This window comes from Dermacentor silvarum, chromosome 11 (genome assembly GCF_013339745.2).
Source record: "Dermacentor silvarum isolate Dsil-2018 chromosome 11, BIME_Dsil_1.4, whole genome shotgun sequence".
Lineage (NCBI taxonomy): Eukaryota > Metazoa > Arthropoda > Arachnida > Ixodida > Ixodidae > Dermacentor > Dermacentor silvarum.
The window spans coordinates 75,095,520-75,116,817 of record NC_051164.1 but is presented as its reverse complement, the minus strand read 5'-3'; the positions used below and the strand labels follow the sequence as shown (position 1 = coordinate 75,116,817).

Sequence of the window (21,298 nt, the reverse complement as noted above, 5' to 3'; positions counted from 1 at the left end):
CATTTTCCAGCAATCATTGCAAACAGTTTGCCACGGCGACTGGGAAGCCTAATCCTAGCGTAGCATCCCCGTCGCGATGTAACACCAGCCGCGATGGCTGACGTGCTGAGCCTAACGCCTCTAAACATGCCAAACATGGACGTTGTACGTGTAGAAGGCGAAGATATTCAACCAGAAGAGTTGGACCAAGGCCATTGGTTCGAAATTAAAAGAAATATCGAAGACTCACTGTTGACGTGGACCGGCCACGTAGTGATAAAACACCACTTCAGCGAGCTAACGAAACCTCATGGAACAAGAAAAAGGGCAATCGGCAGATCCGACAATTAATCGTCGCAAGCCGCATGCCACACTTACCAGTAGACGCTACAGGATCATTATTAGACCAAGAGGGGGACTCAACGTGACTGAACACGGTACAGACCGCATCTACCACAGCGTACGACGTGCTGCAAATGTTGAACGTACAGCGGATGAAGAAGATAATCTTTGCCTCAACCAGAAGCAGAACATTATAGTCCTCAGCACCACCATCAAAAGAAAGAGCCAAAAAGTATGTCGCGATAACCAGTCTGAGCATTGGGAGCAAGGAATATGAGCCTGTGCTTATCGCGCAGCACCGGAGAACACCTCGAAAGGAGTCATCCGAGGTATCTCTGCCGATGAAGGCCCGGAAGACATCGTTAGGAAGCTGGTCACTCCACGTAACCCAAGCGTCCTCTACGCCAAACGTATGGGCAATACAAACAACGTAATCGTCCTTTTGATGGATATTACGTCCCTAGCTATGTGAAATACGGAGCTGCGCTTGTTCGATGCGCACTTTACAAGAACAATTTGACATCTGCTACGAATGCGGAAGACTTGGACACCGAGCGGACGTATGCCCCAATCCTACTGACAAAATTTGCCGGAGTTGCGGCAGCAAGAATCCAAAGCAAGACCACGAATGCAAAGCAGAGTGCCAACTATGTGGAATGACCACCCGACCGCGGATAAACGATGCCAAGAAGGTACCGGATCCCATACCTCGTCAAAAGACGAAGATGGGAACGTGCCCGGAGAGAGGAACAAGTGGAATACGAGAACTACGTCGACAACCAAAGAAGCCCAAGTACAGCCAGCAGGAACAGATCGGGTTCCCTCCCAAGAACCAGAAGCAGATCACACTCCGGCAACCGATCAAGGTCAAGGTCCAGACCCCGCAGTGGCAACCCCACCAAGTCACCCCAGGCCATTGGCAACAGCAAGGGCACTATCGGCAACCACACCACCGGACCCCATCACAGGTGAGCTGGGCTGACGTGGCTTCCGGGGCGCGCGCGGAGGCAGAGGCTGCACTTAACAGTAGAAATAGAGCGTTAGAAAAAGAACTAGCACAGATGAAACAAATGATGCTAGAACATCATCAGCGCATTGTCGCTCTAGAAGACGAAAAACAGTAGACTGCGGAAAGAGAACACTAGTCTTAAAAACGGGCAAGGTGTCACACTAGATAGTATTGAGGAAAAAGAGGCAGACATGGAGGAAGAGGCTAACGTGCCAGCCAAACGCAAAGCCACAGACGATACCAAGACGATCGCAGTTAAAAAGACCAAATCCGTTAAACCTCTTGAGAAAAGACAGGATGAACTCGAAAGCAAAATTGACATTCTAGAAAGCAAGCTAGATATCATAAGTACACAGTTTACAGATCTGGGCACACAAATTACCCAGCAAGTTACACAGGCTATTATGACGCAAATACAACAACAATTTAACACAATTAATACAAAATTTGCCGACATTGAATCTTGTATGAAGACGTGGGACCGCAAACCAGTGGAGGTGGTCCCATCAAAACAACCAGTAAGCCATATAATAAACCCTCGACACCTACGGTGGAGGGAACCGGAAAACTGTAGCTGCCACCCTGGATCGACACGACCATTATACTATCTGGCAATGGAATTGTCGTGGATACAGTAGAAAAGATCCAACTTACATCAACACCTAATTAATAAGGAACATCCTGATGTCATAATGCTACAGGAGCCACACTGTAAGGCAAATTATCTGGGTACAGATCATTCTGTAGTGCCGACGGGGAGACGAGAGCTGTCACCACTCTAGTAAAACGTAGGTACACGGTCGTTCAGTATGATACAGGCATTGCGGATGTAGACAATATATTAATTGAGTTAATACCTGCTAGAAAAAACAATCAAAGCCTATTTGTCCTTAATGTTTATAGTAACCCAAGAATCCGACTTCCCAATTTCCGATCACTTCTCCGCAAGACCCTCACTATCGCAAAAGGCAGAGCCTTAGTGATTGGAGGGGATTTCAACGCACAACATACGGCATGGGGATACAGATTTGAAACCCCAAAGGTAGACACCTATGGCTAGACGCACAACAAGAGGGCCTTACCCTCATCACAGACCCGTCGACTCCTACGAGGAGAGGTTCCAGTGTTAGTGTGGACACTACGCCAGATCTCACCTTTACAAAGAACATTAGGGATGCGAATTGGCTTAACACCCAACAGGATCTCGGCAGCGATCACAATATCCTCGAAATCACTGTTAAAGCAGGGCCAAGCAAACCCAAGGGCAAACAACTGAAAATTGTAGACTGGAACAAACTCAGACAAATTCGCGAGAAAAAGGATAATACTATCACCGACATCGCGGACTGGAGCACGCAGCTGAAGCAGGATGTTAAGTCAGCCACAAAATAATCCCCCAGGACGCGCAAATCGAGCAGGTAGACAGTAAACTCCTACATATGTGGGAAGCTAAAGAAGGTCTCCTGAGGAGATGGAAAACTCAGAGACACAACAGGACGCTCCGACGCAGGCTAGCCCGAATTAACAGAGATATAGAAGCATACGCACAACAGCTCTGTAACCAACAATGGGAAGCAACATGCACTAATATGGATAATCAGTTAGGATTATCCAGAACGTGGAACTTCCTCAGGCACCTTTTGAATCCTGAGGAAAGTAAAGCCACGTACAGACAAAACATAAACAAAATCTTGCATGCATATGACAAAACTGAAGAAGCTTTTATCGATGAGGTAGCCACAAGGTATTTATCACGGGCTAAGCCAACAACTCACCCAGATTATACAGGCACCAAAAACATACAATTAGACGAAGATATTAGCGAAGCGGAATTGAGAGCAGCTCTACAAAAGTTAAATACTACATCTGCGCCAGGACTAGACGGAATAACTAACAAGACAATCCGAAATCTCGATGATGCCTCTCTAGAAGAACTTACCAAGTATATAAACGCATGCTGGCTATCCGGTAAAATACCACTGCAATGGAAAACGGCCCAGATTATTCTAATACCTAAACCAGGCAAGCGGCTGCAGTTGGAGAACTTGAGACCCATTTCACTCACGTCCTGTGTGGGCAAACTCATGGAGCACGTTGTCCTAGCGCGACTGACCAACTATCTCGAGGACAACGACGTTCTCCCGCCTACAATGTTGGGCTTCCGGAGAAATTTGTCTACACAGGATGCAATGCTCCAACTTAAGCATCAAATTATAGATAACATCAGTCGGAACACCAAAGCTATCTTAGGATTGGACCTAAAGAAGGCGTTTGACAGTGTTACCCACGAAACAATATTAAAGAGAATAAATGAGCTAGGCCTCGGCCAGCGAGTATACAATTATATACGAGACTTCCTTACTAACAGAAAAGCATACATTAGGATAGGAGACCTTAACTCCGAAGAACTACAGATTGGAAGCGCAGGTACGCCCCAAGGTTCAGTAATATCACCGATGCTGTTTAACCTGGCTCTAATTGGATTACCAACAAAACTACAGGAAATCGATGGCCTCAATCATACCATTTACGCTGACGACATCACCCTCTGGGTGAGCGATGGCAACGATGGACAGGTCGAAAACACATTACAACGTGCAATAGAAGCAGTTGAACAATACCTAGCAGGAACCGGACTGTTGTGTTCGGCTGAGAATCTGAGCTCCTCATTTATTTACCATCGCGACGTGGCCGAAAGCCACGCAACTACGAGGAACGAAACCATCCGGAAATTCACCTAACTACCGCGGATGGTACGCCCATACCCAAGGTTGACAAGATCAGAGTATTGGGGCTGATCATTGAAAGTAACGGCTACAATGGAGAGACCATTCGTAAATTAGACAATATAACATCTCAAATCATGCGACTACTGAAGCGAATAGCCAACAAACACAGTGGAATGAAGAAGGCAATCTGCTTAGGCTAGTCCAAGCGTTTGTAATAAGCAGAATAGTATACGTCGCATCGTACCTACGATGGTACTCGTCAGAAAGATACAAATTAGACTGCCTAATCAGAAAATCTACAAGCAAGCAATCGGACTCTCCATCACCACCAGCAACGATAAACTACTGCAGCTAGGTCTTCACAATACACTGGATGAGCTAATCGAGGCACAACGCATAGCACAATATGAACGCCTGTCCAAAACTAAAACAGGTAGGCAAATATTGGATCGCCTGGGTATAGGTTATCATGCCCAACATGGTGTCAAAGTAGATATGCCCAGACACATCAGAGGCATGATAACCGTCCCTCCAATGCCCAAGAATATGCATCCCACCCACCATCAGGGTAGGCGAAAAAGCAGAGCACGCGATATACAAAAGAAATTCGGTAACAGCAAAGACACCATATTTGTAGACGCAGCTAGGTACAGACACAAACGCGCCCACACAGCAGTGGTAATAAATTACGAGGGAAAATGCATGACGAGCGCTACAGTCAACACGCCACACGTAGAAACCGCAGAGGAAATAGCTATCGCGCTAGCCATAGCACAAACACAAGCACATATAATCATCAGTGATTCCCAGACGGCAATACGAAACTTCGCCAATGGTCGGATCTCCCCAGAGGCACTACGACTCCTAAAATTAGGTAACAACCACGACAGAAGTGTCCATCTCATCTGGACACCCGCTCACACACTACCAGACGGTAGCAATGAGGTGGCGCACCGCATGGCTCGAGAGCTTACGGACCGAGCCTCGGTTAGTCCCGCTTCAGCGACTACCGACGAGTGGGAGTGGGAAGATCGAATGACCAATTTCATGAAATTACACAAACACCATAGATTGCAGAGGCGCACATTCCCGCCGCCTCATCCAAAATTAAACAAAAAACAGTCTGTCGAATGGCGGCAGTTACAAACCAGTTCCTATCCGAGTCCAGCTATCATGCACATAATACACCCAGATTTATACACGACTGACAAGTGCAGACATTGCGACTCTAGAGCCACCCTAGAGCATATCCTATGGGAATGTGCGGGTATAACACACAATAACAGTGATGCAGCCTCAAACAGCGACAGCCTCCGCGCGCGCTGGGAGTCTGCGTTGCTCAGCTCGGACCTGCAGCACCAACTCTGGGCCGTCCAGCGAGCCGAGGAAGCCGCCAAGGGCCAACAACCCTTGGCCGAAGCCTAGGCGGGGTCTAGGCCCACCCCACCAAATCGCAGGGCACTCAATAAAGTTATTTGAATGAATGAAGTGTCTCTCTAGGTACACAAATCTTGCTTGTTTTGAAACAGGGTGTCACAATTACGTGACTCATATTTTCAAGTATAGCTTTGCGCCCTTGCTTCACAGTCTACAACTAAAGTGTCCGGTAGGGGACGGAAACGTCTAGTCAAGCCATCGTAGAAGCTTTTTGTTTGCGGCTTTCAATATTCTTGTGGCCTCCAATGAAAACTTGATCTGAACAACAACATCATAAAAAACAAATTTCATTACTTTACAGCACTGCGAATGTTTCATCAGTAAGGCCTTTGGCCAGATTGGTTGACACTGGGCAGGGATAATAAAGCTCCAGGATTTTTGTTTCTTTCTTTATTGCAGCTGGCTTAATTCTGCTGTCGACGACAGTTGCATGTACTCCTGCCATCCTCTGCCCCGTCGGAGACTGCCACTTACCTTCTTTACGCCGCGAAATGTCGCCGAACGTGCCTGTCTCTGGTGAGCGTTCACAACAGCAATCCTCATCTTGGTGTACAGCTCAGCCCTGGTCATCACCAACGCTGCGTCTCCCGTGATACCCAGGACTCCTGCCAGACTAATGACGAAGCTGCAGGCGAGAAAAAATTAAAAAGAAACTAAAAAAAACGTAGCCCCACTTTGTTCATCTATTCAGAATAGTAAAAAAAGTCGCAGTTTCGCCTGAAAGGCGAAGAAGCATCGATTGCGATAGCAAACTGGTGGACAGCCAGCTTCATCGGCCGTATAAACTTGTAAACATAGGCACACTAACTAAATAAATAAGCATGGTGTCACGCGCGCACAAGCAACATGAACGCATCTCAGTCGATGACCGCGGAATCAAAACGCTGGAGTGAGTAAGCGCGGCGGCAGCAGCGAGCGAATAGTCCTTCGAGCCGCCGCTTGCATCAGCGCGAACTAAGCCGCGAAAACACAGCGCACGGTGGACTGTGTCCCCGCCGCAGATGATTTTCAAAATACAGCGGCTGGGCGGGTGCGCGCGGTCGCTCGGGAGGCGCGGAGTAAAAGCCCCCCCCCCCCTCTCCCTACACTCCCTGCGGAGCGTTGCGCGCGACTGGAAGACGACGCGCTTCCTTCCCACTCCCCCCCCCCCCTTGCGTGCGCGAGATTGAGCCGCGATCGCCGACTCACCCTCGCACGCTTTCACTTGCACATAGAGCATACGGCGCGCGGCGACGATTTTAACGCCCTTGGACTTTATGGGGAACCTCACGGCGACGCCAACGGCAGAAATGCACCTGGAGGGTCCATATAATTGCTATCGCAATAAAAGATGCTGCTATACAGTGTGAACAGCCAACTCTGATCGGAAGCCACGTGCTTTCGGCGACCGTGTCATACACTGTAACAGCTAAATCGAGGAAACATCTGTCCTCGCTCATGCGCCCCCAAGAGGCGAAGACGATTCGCACATCGACAGTCCAGCTACCAATAAAGAAAGAGTACATTCTTTCTTTTTGTTTTGTTTGTTTGATTTCCTTTTTTGCAGCGATGCTGTTAGCCTCTAGTTGGTCGGGATTTTTCGTGTTCGCGTGCGCGGCTCTCGCTCACACAAAAACGTGGGCCGATCCCGGAGGTCGCGCGAAGAAGCGGGTTCTCCACGAGGCATATCGCATGACGTCAGGTTTGACGTGATGACGTCATCAGATTACGTGATCAGGTGATATCGTCCCGTGACGATGCCGTCATTCTCGTACATTCGAATTACAATTCGAAGCTATCACGTCTGTAGTTTGTGTGTGTATAAGTCGTACTTTACGAATTCTCTGGCGCAATCTACTTAAAAAAATTGAGTTGTTAAATAAGGCATTCGCGCTTGGCGGAGGTCCAAAAGAAGGGGCATGTATATATGCTGCACTTCTGCACACGTGCGTGCACGTGACGTCACCTGTGGTGGTGGTGTTTGTTTAACGTCGGCGACAGCTTCGCTGTACATCCACTTTCAGAGGGTGCAATGGTGGAGGGGCGGATTTTATTTAACAATCAAGTTTCATTTCGCAAAACTTCACTCGCGCCGTCCGATCTCGGAGTCCATGGTCCATAGCAATGAGAGCGCACGATAATTAGTTATGTGCGAGACAGGTCTGCTGAACTTGAGTACATATGGACACACGCGAGTAATAGTGAAATTCCACAGGGGCCGGTGCGTGACCTGTTACGATTGCGGGTGTGGTGAGAGACCTCCTAAATCTGAATGGGATGGTTAAGCGTGAGAGAGCCTGACTCGGATGTCAGGTGTAGTCGTCCAACCCAAACCTGTCGGCTTGCCACCATCTCGGACTCCGACAGCAATTCACAAACTTGGTTTGCAACGAGGGTGAACACTCTAATACTGGTATCAAACGGGCCGCTTTCTATCGCGATCGAGCCCGATCTGTACCGAATTTCTCCCTTCCCCAGCCTGCTCAAAGGAGCAAATCACGATGGAAAAATTCGATCGGGATTGAAAGTGCCGCATGTTGACCATTGGTATACTAATAAACTCGGGCAGCTGCGTCCCTTAAGATGTGATAACGGCGTGAAACCGCCGCAATTATACTCAGCTAAATACAACACAGATGCGAACCAGCCCATCAATTCCGAGTTTGTACGCCACGAAAATGTTCACATATATATAGGCGTCATTTAACTCTATAGACGCTCATTTCAGCTTTTCGTAACGAGATCCACGAATTGCACCTGCAGTAATAGCGAATGATGTGAAACTCATTTAGAGCGTTAACGCTTAAATGTACATATTATGCACATTATATTATATCATATTAAGCATTAAATTATGCGTATTACGTCATTTAGCTCTATAGACGTTCATTTCAGTTTTTCGTAACGAGCGCCACGAATTGCACATGCCGTAGTATGGAATGGGGTGAAAGTAAATTAGAGCGTTCTTTAAAACCCTATAAATGCACGTATTATACATGCACATATGCTCATATTATGCACAAACGCGCATATTTTGCACAGTCACTCGCGTTCGACAAAACAGAAACTCCCTATTTCGCTGTCTCTCATCACACCCGCGATCGCAACGGGTCACGCACCGGCCCAGTGAAATCTCACATAGTACTCGCCTGTGTCCTTATGTATACTCCAGTTCAACACATTTGTTTCGCACATGATAACTAATCATCGTGCGCTCTCACTGCTATGGACCGGGCCATGGCGTCGTGAAAAAAACCTGCCTCCATTGTGCTCTGTGAAAGTAGATGAACAGCGAAGCTGTCGCCGACGTTAGACATGAACCACCACCACAAGCGACGCACGTCAGGTTAGTTACGTAAAAGTATTGTAAAGGCAATTCAAATGTTTTCCTTCAGCCCCCCCCCCCCCCCCAAAAAAAAAAAAAAAAAAAAAAAAAACGAGTGTTACACGTTTGCAAAACGTGAAGGCGAAAGCCTGCCAGCTGTAGAAGAAGACGACGAACGCTCGAGCCGTGGCACGAGCGCGTCTTTGTGACAACGAGACGTGTGCAATCAGGCGCCCACTATAGGCACACCTTTAGTCAGCCCATAGCCTCCTCAGCCACAACGGCTTCAGGGAAGCGCGCTCGTTTCGCACCGAGGATGCGCGGGTTCGATTCCCGCCCAGACCGAAATTCACCAAATTTCCCTTCAAAGCCACGAATTTACTTTGTTTACAGCAACCTCCCTGAGAAATGTGACGTTAGTCCGAACAATTTGAGACGTGTTATTTACTCTTTGCGGCGTTGGCCAGTTTACGTCAAGGAGCAGTTTCGCCAAGGTCACCGCAAGGTCACCGGTGATAGTACCGCGAACATATAGGCACCTAAGGATTTCGTTATAAGAGGGTAGTGTTTCTCAACTATACAATCGGCGAACGACAGCCACTGCACTTACTCCGGGTCGTCGTCCGTGGTGAGGGCCGCGTGCATGAGCTCGCCGTGGAATCGCAGGGAGAGCGAGTCCGAGTTGCGGGGCCTCATCTTGAGGAGCGCGCTGAGCCCGTACCCGTAGGACAGTTCGACGTGGAGCGCCAGCACAGCGTCCGAGGACGTGGGTGCACCAGGGGGCGGCGGGTTCGTCACGGAAAGCCTGAGCCGCCTCATGAAGTCCCGCAGGTCCTGTCTGCTGGACCACGTCTGGCTGTGCACGGCACGGCAGGACTCTAGCAGAAACATCGCCTTACCCTGGGCGCCTGTATACCCTCGGTAAATCGACCTTACAAGAACAGCGATTCCGCCGGCGAGACCGTGCCATTTCTGCCAACGTAAAAAAAAAAAAAAAAAAAACACAATAAAACAGTACGATACGTGAATGAAACCGAAAACGCTCAACGTACGTGTCACGTTTGATACACGTTCAATCTGATGTCCCCGAATCGAGGTTTTAAGCGTGGGGAAGTGAACGCAAAGTTCGTAGCTATAGCGCTCGTTTTTTATATCCCAGAGCGAAAGCTCCAGTACTCGATAGTTAAGCAAATCAGTGACCAATTGGTTACTTCCTACATTAATTTCATATTTACTAAAATAACATTTCAATACGTTTGTACGAATGTAGTACTCCTCATAGCCAGATATAAAGATGACCAAGTTGGCCATCCCTATACTCTAGCGCAGGAGGTATAACGTTGAGAACTATCGTGACATTCCCTTTCTCCAGTAATGCCGGTTTTTTTATTATTTTATTTTGACAAAATGAATATTAAACAGGCTTTCAAAGAATATTTTACCTATTTAAAGAATTATTTAGCAGACTTAAACTTATTTGGTATATTGCCCTATGGTGTCCCATTAAGAAGCATAAGTTTGCACACGAGTTGAATTACGCTTTTTCATTTGTGTGCGCTGTACTTATACAAGTTTATTGCTTCACAAAGTAGTTACAAGTTCTGACAGATATGAAATACAAAAGTAAGTCCCCTAGTCGAATACTGCATTGGGACCTCCGGTCAAAGTTAGGTGGTGAGAGGAATGACTATAGGGCAGCTAAATAAAGCAGCATCACGTGTATTAATATACACTGGTGATACAAATGTAGAACAAGAATAGCAGAGAACAAGCTGAGCGGAATTACATAAGAAAAAGAAAACAAAGAAAAACAAGTGAAAAATACAAGTGTGCGCATGTGTACAGTTGTAAATCAAACGCAACTCATACACGCAAATAACAAGCAGAACGAGAAAACAAAAACACGTATACCTTTGTCAAAAGATTTCCTTCATTCTCTCAAAGCGGTAAGCACATTTAGCTAATTTCCGGTGCATTTGCAGAGTGAAGCGCACCGGCGTTCGCAGATTTATTTCGCGGTAAGGGCTTGATTCCATCACCGATACGTTATTTAGTTGATCACCGTGTTGCTAATGAAATTCGCCTATTGGTGGCACTGCGATCTACGGATGCATATTTTGCGTCATCGCTGGGATTTAGAATTTAGGTGCGCGGGATTAGCGCAACTAGACTGTATAAAGAAGCGCCCCAGCTGTCATGCTCATGCGTTTTCGCCAGCTTAAGGTCGATCCAACAATGCTATTAACCTTCTTTCTGGGGTTTTACGGGCCAAAACCAGTTCTGATTATGAGGCACGCCGATAGTGGAAGGCTCCGGATTAATTTTGACCACCTGGGGTTCTTTAACGTGCACTACAACGCAAGCAAACGGGCGTTTTTGCATTTCGCCACACGGAACGCCCCTAAAATGCGGCAGCCGCGGCCGGGATTCGATCCCGCGATCCGTGCTCGCGTGCAACGCCTTAGCTGACTGAGCCACCCCGAACAGCAGTCGATGAATCGACGGCTGTCAAGTTCTGCCGCTTGCGTTAAATAAATACTTCACCAATCTGTCCCATCACTATAGGAACATACCAACACATTGGCATAGGGGGTCGAGCTGCCGCGAACAGCTTCGCTAAAGTGCTCCACTTTAGGGGCCCGGGCTGTCGGCGTCTAATGTTTCATGTGTCATGTCGTCGGGCTCAGAAAACACAAGCGCGAAACAGGGTCAAAACATGCCAACACCAGCGCGAAGCCGGGTAAAATTACACTAACTATAGATTCATAATAATATAAGATACAGGAATACTCGTGAATTAATCGAATTAACAGAAATTCGTTAAAATCGCTTCTATCACCAGCAAATGCTGTGGCTCCATGTGCGCGGCGGCTTCCCACCAGTTGTGCCTTAGCACAGGTGTCAAAACGGATGATGGATTGCTAAACACAGGATAAACACAGGATAAAACAAGATAAACACATGGAAAACACAAGGGAAACACCGGCTAATTACTGCTCCGCACTTCCCCAGCTTTCACGTTGAGTGGAACAGCATTACCGCCGAATTTACCATTGCATATCGCGCCAAGATTTTTTTTTCTCCACTTTTCCCTCGCAAAACTGCATTTTGTTTTGCGGAGAATAAACCACACCGGTACCAATACACAGCCGGAGAATAAGCTAACAACGGGAAGACTAGCAGGCAACATGATTTGTTTGTCAGTGCGTTTATTGAGTTTGTAAATCTTAGTCAGTGCGAGCAGTAAAAATGAAAATAAGGTCAGTCGAACGCATTCGTTTAATATTATATAAGCCATCCAGACTCGGGCCTGGCTAATCTCTGGCGAACCAAACACCCGGAAATGTTTTCAGCATTCTTTTAGAGCAAGAAGTCTCCGCGGAAGGCGATTAGGGAGTTTTGGAAATATGGGGACCCAAAGTTACGTAATGCTATCGACCAGGCGTACCACTGGAAGGCCAGAAGAACATGAGAGAACGCAAAAGGCGTACAAATGAGTTTGAATTTTTGTGTATGCAAAGCCGCTCGGGGGAATTTCTAAAACTTCCCCAATAGGGAGTTTTAGGTTTTCTGCACCCAAACAAAGGTAGGGTACGCGAACCGCCGGGCGTACAAAGAACGCACGAAGGAGCACAAAAGAAAGCAAGGAGGCTTTCGGGTACGCAGAAGACGCTTGGGTGGCGCTATTTCTAAAACTCCCTATACGTACTATCAATTATTGAGCGGTGCGCCGCGTAGCATACCTTTTCGAAGATCGTGTGACTGGGCCCTCGGAACAGTCCACAGACGTGGCCTCCGAAGTTCTGACACGGGTCGAGCAGGGGATTCAAGGCCGTGCTGTAGGTATCCGCGAGCTTCCTGCAACTGTCCGAGTAACAAATGGGTCGAACCACGAATGGCGGTGGGGTCCGTGGTGGTGGCGGCGGCGGAGGTGGAGGTGGCGGAGGTGGCGGAGGAGGCGGAGGAGGCGGAGGAGGTGGTGGTGTAGGAGGCGGAGCCGTAGAAGGTGGTGGTGTAGGAGGCGGAGCCGTAGAAGGTGGTGGTGTAGGAGGCGGAGGCGTAGGAGGTGGTGGTGTAGGAGGCGGAGCCGTAGAAGGTGGTGGTGTAGGAGGTGGTGGTGTAGGAGGTGAGTCGTAGGAGGCGGAGCCGTAGAAGGTGGCTGGTGTAGGAGGCGGAGCCGTAGGAGGTGGCGGTGTTGGAGGTGGAGGCGTAGGGGGTGGCGGTGTAGGAGGCGGAGGCGGCAGAGGCGTTGTTGTGGTGGTCGTCGTGGTGGTAGTTGTGGTGGTAGTTGTGGTGGTCGCCGCAGTTGTCGTGGGGACCACGGGCTCGGGCCCACTCACGTACCAGAAGGCCAAGTACCCGAGCGCTCCCATGGCACCACCGACGAACGCTCCAATTACCCAGACCACGGCAACAGTCGTCACGGAGTAGCTGGGGGCAATCACCTCCACTTGCTGCTGCTGCTGCTGCTGCCGCAGTTGCGGCTGCAATGGGGGACGCGCGGCGCAGGCGGTAATCAGAGAGACACGTGCTCGTCGAATCGAGACTGTTCCCTATACAGGTCGGCGGTCGCACCGCACTGACTTATCATTTTCCGTGTAATTGTTGTTCCGAGCGTATTCCTCTCAACCGCAAGTTAAACTGACGAAAACTCGTTGTGATCTGCATTAAATCCGCCACTACCAGTCGTTCTCAAACATTTAACTGGAGGAGCGAAAATTCTGACTTTGAATATAGCACGTGAGCAGGTTTTCCAACGAACCTTTCGGGTACGTATATATTTCCAGGCACGCAGATAACACCAGAGTTCACTCTGTTACAATAGCAGCTAAAGGCGTTTTACGAAGCGCTTAATCTATCAAGGTTGCCAGCTTACCATTGAGGTGCGTGTGACCCGCATTGACGATTAAACAAATTGCGTGGTACATACGCGTACTGAGAACAAGAAAACAAATATCCTACTCGCATTTAGAACCGAGTCCAAGTGACGGACGCAGCTGCGTTGGCCAGAAGTTCCTTTTCTGGTTAAAGACGGCGTATACGTCTAGAACTTTTTCTATGACCATGCGGTCTGAGAAGCACTTGTGAGCGACCTATCCTCTTGCTGTTATGCATGTACGCGTATATGCAGCAAACAGTACTGAATTTGTTTTTCACAACGGAGCTGTTACACTCTAGCTTCTGGCAGTTTATGTGCGTAGGTAAACATGATGGGTAGCCACCCCAAAGCTCACGACCGGCCGATGCCGGTGATAAAAACGGGGTTAAAAGCGTATCGCCGGGTACGCCCCAGCTGCGTTTAATCGCGAGAAGTGTCAAAACGTATTGTGATAAAAAAAAATAACGTGACAACAAAAAAGTAAAAGCGGAATAGACGCTGTTTAGTATGGACTGCGGTTTGACTTCACGGGCTCTATAGGCAAACCACGTGACCTTATCTAAGTTCCCTTCCACCCCTGCAATGGGAAGGCCGCGTGCCTTGAGGACTGCGGAAGAACAGCGCCAACGAAAAACACCGTCGTAAACAGAAGTCGGAGTGTGCGCGGCGACGGCGGACGGCACGTTATATGGACGAAAATCGCGAAGCGAACGCCAAGAGTACGCAACTTCAATTGGGTCGCCCCAACCAACTCCACAGACATCGTGATTGCGCGTGATTTCAACACAGACGTTTCTCCGTCTGACGGAAAGTGGTTCGTGGCGTTTCTCTCGGGTATATGTTCGGCATTCAATGTTGCACAAACATCAGCAGGGTGGCCACGACGCGTCATCGGTCGTGTATAGACCTCACATACTGCTCCGCTGGTCATCCACCTTCACAGAGTGGAATGGCTCTGAATTTTTGTTTCTAATGTAGTGACAGGCATATTTTTTGGGTGGCAGTTTGGGTAGCACTGCCGGCGTCGCATCCACTTTCGGCGCTAACTGTACAAGTAATAAGAACGATAAGAGTATAGCTACAGGGCCTCCTGAAAAAAGATTAAAAGACTCGGGCGTTTCCCTGAAAACCGGTTTCGTTTTCGTATTTTCTACACTTTTCTTACCGACGTTCCCGTGCTTCATGCATATGCGCTTCAGCAATAAGACGTTCAACCACGCCTATTTGAGCTCGTCCGATTCGCGTTCGACTCTACCTTACTTAAGCGGTAAGACTATCGATTTCTGATGCGAAAAGAAAACTTGCCAAACAGCTACCAGCGCAACAGCGCGGCGCCAAAATACACACGCAAACTGCAAAGCACAGGAACCTACGAGCAGGACACATTAACCATGCACGAATCGCTCGTTCGTCTCACGTGATCTATACGTGTTTTCGCGCCCAGTATACTAAACACGTCGACTCGCTTGCACTTTGGCGACACGCTTCGTGAAATCGAACTCTGTCTATGAGTTTCTGTTCTTTAAAGGAAAGTTGGAAAGAGCGAGTTTTCATGCTCCTCAACCGCAAATAAATTCTAATCGGAGAGTCATCTGTTTGACGTTTCAGCATTGATCCAGTGGCCAGAAACAGACGTATACGATTCCCACATGGGTCATGCGAAATGCAAGCTAACAGAAACAGCGACAGCATCATATAGAAACAAAGTACGCTTTCGTGCCATAGTAGTTGCAACAGCGCGTTCGGTTGCATCCCACAAGCTAGTAAGATGAACTGACGTACGACGTGCGCCACGTCATCTTTTTTTTTCTTTTCGAAGTTATCGGCCGTTAGATTATGCCCGTGCCACACGGGAGTATACTTAATGTCATTAATATCCCAAATACATTTAATTTTATTCTGTTTTGCCAATTTAGCGTTTTCCCGCTAAATTTAGCGATTTCTTTTCTTTCTTTTTTTTTTGCGCTGCCTAGCGTTAAAACTTGTTCTCAATTGCGGGCGGCGGGTTATCTAGTGGTTTTCATACAAAGTTGGCGTCCTTTTTCTGGAGCTTGAAAAGCTTAATTTTTTTTTATACAATTCATTCCTCAAATATCAGAAACATGTATATCTTATCCATGACCCTTTTGGAAGTAGGAGGGAATTGTGCGTGTTTTAAGCCTGCTTAATAATCTGAATGTCCGCTGAGATTACAAATGCCATCATTACTGTGAAGGCTGGCCTCCGAAGAAACGATAAATGCTGCTTCAGTTACACGCTGATCGAGGACATTGTTCGCAAGAGCGGCATGACTGAGGTCTAAGGGGTCAGAGATGGCAGAATGTTTGGCGGTCTCGACTAGCAGATTTTCTTATTTCAAGTTGGCAACACTGCTTTTAATGACATCAAACGTCGCGATGACGACAGCTTCATTTGCTCGTAAATGATGATATCATAAAAAAGTATTATTTAGCGGGCAAACGTTCACAAACTGCCCCTAAAAGTATTTATATCCGATTATTATATGCGCCTTTAGTTTATAGCTTACTTTTGAAATATTATATATTTCTTGTGTGCAGACGGAAATGCTAACATTAGGAACGAGAGGGCGCATCTGGCTGTCAAATGAGTTGTGAGAATGCACTACGCCTCAAGTGACTTTCAGTATTGTATGTCGGTGTGGCACCAGCCAAATGGCATTAAACACTAAGGCATTAATATTTAATGCGATTTGCTGTGCCCGTGAGCCACAGGTATTTCTACCCGTGCCACACGCGCACACAAAGTGGCATTACTTTCTAAAGCCTTAACGTTTAATGTCATTTGCGCGATGCGTAGCGCACGTACAAACCTAATGTCATTTGCCTTAATGTCATTAGTTAGTTATTGCGTTCAACAGAATTCATTCGAGTGAGAAAGGCGTACTCTAAAAATTAAATTATGGGGTTTTACGTGCCAAAACCACCGTCTGATTATGAGGCATGCCGTAATGGGGAACTCCGGATTAATTTGACCACCTCGAGTTCTTTAACGTGCACCTAAATCTAAGTTTTCTGCATTTCTCCCCCATCGAAATGCGGCCGCCGTGGCCGGGATTCGATCCCGCGACCTCGTGCTCAGCAGCCAAAAAGACGCACTCTCGACACCATAGTTTGCACATTGTGGTATAGTCGACGCATTTGAAACAGCCTCTATCATGTAAAAAAAAAAAAAAAAAAGCACCGCCCCTTCCACTCCGTGAAGGTGGTCGAACAGCGAAGCTGTGTTAGTTACACCGAGTGCTGCATGTGCGTGTGTTGCACGTGATGCAATTGCGTGAACACAAATCTACAACAGGAAGTTATATTGAAACGTTACGAGGCGAGAAGAGGCAGCGACTTCCGACGCTACTCGACGAGTGTAGTAGGGATTTTGATGGAAGGATATTTCTCTGGTTGAAACCTGCCAAGCCGCCGCCAGTGGCATCGGCTGTAGTCAAGGACACCGCGTGCTTTCGGCGCGAACGCGGGTAAACGCGGACAGCGTCGGCAGCAGCTCTGCGCATTATCCGAATTCCGAAAGGGCGCGCCTCACATAAACACTTTCTCTCATGGCCTCCCCCCTCGCGCCCAGCGCGGCCTCTCATTGGTCGCCTCCTCCCCCAGCACGCCTCTCCTTCTGTGTTGGTAAAATGACCTGCCCTCCCCCGGCGCGGCTCTCATCCTCTTCTGGTCCCGAGACCTGCGTGACGCCGGACAGACGGCGAAGGGTCGATTAAGAACAGCTCCGCTGTTAAAAATTACTTTTCCATAACTTTCAACTACAATGCTCCTGTTACTCGGCGAACGACCTCAGGTCGGCGTAGCGACTACATACGCGAAAGGCGTCATATTGCTTTTGGGCGTCGGATTTGGCACGCAATGGCCGAAGTTGCTATGGTCGGTTGCAACGTTGTAAAAGACAGCAACGAAACTCAACCTGACAACGCCATACGCTATGCTTATGTTCACATTTCGTTATTCGTGAAGGCAGTGTAAACTTGTAAACGTATGTTTTTTTTTGTGACTTTTTTCCGGTATTCCATAAACTGAAAGGCTGTGTCTCTCGACGTCGCGAGGAGGGCTGCGTGAGATATTTTTGCTAAAACCGTAGCCTGGTACCAGGCAGTAAATTACCATGCAGGCGCTGCTTGCACCTAGCTGGCTCACGAACAAGTTACAAAAACCGAAAATAGGCAAGAGAACCAAGCTTACCGGAACGCTGCTTGTTGGGATCGTACCAGTAGGCTCTACCTGCGAAGAAAGCGCATAAGTTCACGTCTTTCTTTTTTATCTTTTTTTAAAGCAAGAATAAAGAAAGGCATGCGTCGTGCTTTATATCTGTCGGCGGTTCTCACGAGACACAGTTACACAAAGTAATATAAAAAAATGTCACAGTTTCGCCCTAAGGGCGAAGCAATGATGCGATAGCAACGCAGCAATGTCATACGAAGTAAGGTGAACGGCTTTGGTTGCAATATGAATTGTAGTAAACATGAGCTCATTAAGTAAGCAGGTGTGCTGCGGCGTAAGTAGACCGACATGAAGAGAGACTCGATGACCACGAGAAGGCGCGTGTGAAACGGTGGTGTTGATGAGAAGCGCTTCCCGTGGGCAGCGCGTGCGAAGGGACACACCTGTAGCGCTGCATTGCCGATCCGGGCAGCATTGCACGTGTAGCGTGCGTTGGAAAATGTGGCCCGACTATTACTAACTGACTAAACAAGCGTGGTGTGAGCGCGCACAAACAAACATGAATAGATCACACTGAATGACTGCAGACAACGACTGTCAAAACGCTGGCAGCAAGCGCATACGCCGCAGCGGGCGAAGTTACGTGCGGTCTATCGCTTCAACGGAAACTGAGCGGCGAATGCACAGCGCATACAAAGGTCAGAGCCGTGTGGAGATAAGAGACGGTGCGGGCGAGCGACGAGCGCGGTTGTTGGCAGAGTAGAAGTGCCCCCCCCCCCCCCCCCCCCCCCCGCTCCCTCTGGCACTGGCTTTCCGCTTCCATGCTTGCGCGTGGGAGATTGAGTGCGTTCGCTCTCCGTGATAGCGCGCGTCCCGGCACGCTTCCGCTCGGGCATACGGCGCTCGGCGAAGTTTTTATCTATACGGAACCTCACGCGAGGGGGGGGGGGGGGGGTCGATCATTTGCGTTAATGCATAGTTATCGTGTCATAAAATTTTACTTGCGTGTACCTCACTGGCATATACTGCAACTTTTTTGCGCGGTTTTATTAGCCATCAATTCGTAATTGTTGCTTCTCACGTCGCATTTCACCGTCTACAGTTTCGAGGCCAGCTAGGAGTTCGTACGGCTGCTGCGGTGAAAGGCTGATCGCATTGATCCCCCGCCGCTGCCTGCGTGAGGGCCCCGAAGCGGCCGTATAACCTGGGGCGTCGGTAATGACTCGTAATACGAACCGCCAGCAAGCAGCTGCTTGACAGTGAGACGCTTATGTGAGAACTCCCTTATGCAGCTTCGCTGCCTTTGATGCATCAGTCGCTCAGATTGACATTCATCTGTGAAAGATTTTTTTTTCTACTGTGCGGTACCAGTATCCAGACATATATCCACGAAATTGCGTCGGGAATGCGTAGGAGTCCCTGCTTACCAAAACAATGCTTCCTTGATGCGATGATGAGGCCGACATGACTCGTTTTCCTTGAGCATTCGGTGATGATGATGATGACCTTATCATCTTTGGCCCATACCCACTCACGGGGATCGGCCAAGAGTCAGGCACATTTTATATATGTGCTAAGTGGATAAATTTAGACATCGGCAGCCTGCTAGCCGCTGGCGGCTTGCCGCTCCGCGGAGACCAATAAGGGCACCGCCATATAGATAGATAGTTTGCCCATACCTCATCGCGGACGCCATCTTTGGGCACTAGCAGGTCGAGAAGTGGCGTAAGCAAGAAACATGACAGCACGACAGGCGCGTCTTGCGTTGAACGTCAAAGCGATAACAGTAATAAACAGGTGAAAAACAGTCGCCGTGAAAAAGCAAAAACAGTGCGCGTGCGATAATACGGTGACCCGCCGCGGTGGCTCAGTTTCTAGAGGGAACTGTGGCGCCAGTGTCTACGGGGGCTGCAAGGACGGCGCTTCGGCCAGCATGGGAATAGTGCATGGATTTGGCTAAATTTCGTCCTTCTGGCTTCGAAAGGCTTCGCGACTTTTGCAAATCGATCGTTTCCGACAAAATATTGCATCGCAAATGTAACGATTCGCAATGATAATGCATGTGCGCGAAGTCTTACTGCCTTCTTGCGTTAAAAAAAAAAGTGGGATTGTCTTGACGTTCAGCCCCAATAATGGGGTACAATGTGCCGTAAACAAAGCCACACGAACGTCTGAAACCAGAAGCACGGAGATCAGACAAATCCAAGCACTATATCATTCCCATGGCGGCTGAGCGATCGCGGAGCCAGAGATCCTTCTAGTAATTTTAGTATGAAACTATGGGCAGTGCAGCTCAACGGCTCAAAATAATAATAATTCCTTGCCGAGTAAGTCGTACCTGTCTGAACCCGCCGTGGTTGCTTAGTGGCTACGGTGTTGGGCTGCTAAGCACGAAGTCGCGGGACCGAATCCCGGCCATGGCAGCGTAATTTCGATGGGGGCGAAATGAGAAACAGATTTAGGTGCACGTTAAAGAAGCCCAGATGGTCCAAATTATTCCGGAGTCCCCCACTACGGCGCGCCTCATAATCACATCGTGGTTTTGGCACGTCAAACCCCACATTAAAAAAAAAAAAATTCTTTCACACGTGCACGCGGTATCGAGAGCTTCGGCTAAATGCATCAGTGCATTTGATGAGAGAAGGTATATTGTCGTTTATGCGTGTAGCATCCGAGGCTTTAACAAAACTTAAAGTTGGGTATAGGAACGGTGGGGTTAGCGCTTAGGCATCGTTCGTGCTTATACTGGGTGTTTCAGTGAACACTTTCAAAAGCTTTTAAGGGTTCCCTGTGGCCGACAGCACAATTCCAGTTCATGAGCAGGTCTACTCAAAGAGAATATCATCAGAATGTTGGGAGCGCCGGCAAAACGCCAGTTAGAAGGCTTGACGACATGGCACGAGCAAACACTGAAATTGTGGAAGCGACACGGGCGCAGTACGCTGCCGTTTTTTGTGGCTTCGAACCCGTGAGCGGGATTTGCCCCACTGGAGTTGATGAAAAGTGCACACACGAAAAAGGCAAAAAAGAACAACAACAACAACAATAAAACAGGAAACATCGCGTAATACAAGGACATTTTGATAGGGCATTTTAGTGATAGGGCACAAAAGCGTGTTTAAATACACCAAGGTCTCCCTACAGCAGCGCAACCATCCGGGCGATTTGATTAACTTCTGCAGAGCTGCTATAGTGAACCTGTGGCTGGTACTGGGCCCAACTGACACGCACCAAAGGAATGTCACCAGATAGCCGAATGTCAATCTCCTCCTTCTTTAATGCGCGTACAATGTACAGTGAAGCAGTATCCGCACAATGGTCACTATATGTTATCTTTTCCGAATAATCTATGACTCACTGACATGATGACGCATACGCCGTGACGCTGTTTCACACATCGTCCACAAGCATAGAGAGCGAGGGAAAGGA

At 48.3% G+C, this 21,298-nt stretch overlaps 1 protein-coding gene across 1 annotated transcript in view; it reads right to left on the bottom strand.

The window, feature by feature from the left end:
- The window catches only part of LOC119432682 (large proline-rich protein BAG6-like), a 30,504-nt gene extending 16,804 nt beyond the window's left edge, over positions 1 to 13,700 (bottom strand). Inside the window, exons 1-3 of the mRNA XM_049658353.1 lie at positions 13,677 to 13,700; positions 12,544 to 13,284; positions 9,411 to 9,772 (exon numbers count right to left, since the gene is read on the bottom strand). Of these exons, the coding sequence (XP_049514310.1) occupies positions 9,411 to 9,772; positions 12,544 to 13,284; positions 13,677 to 13,700 (1,127 nt within the window). The remainder of the gene's footprint in view (positions 1 to 9,410; positions 9,773 to 12,543; positions 13,285 to 13,676) is intronic.
- Positions 13,701 to 21,298: the final 7,598 nt, after the last annotated feature.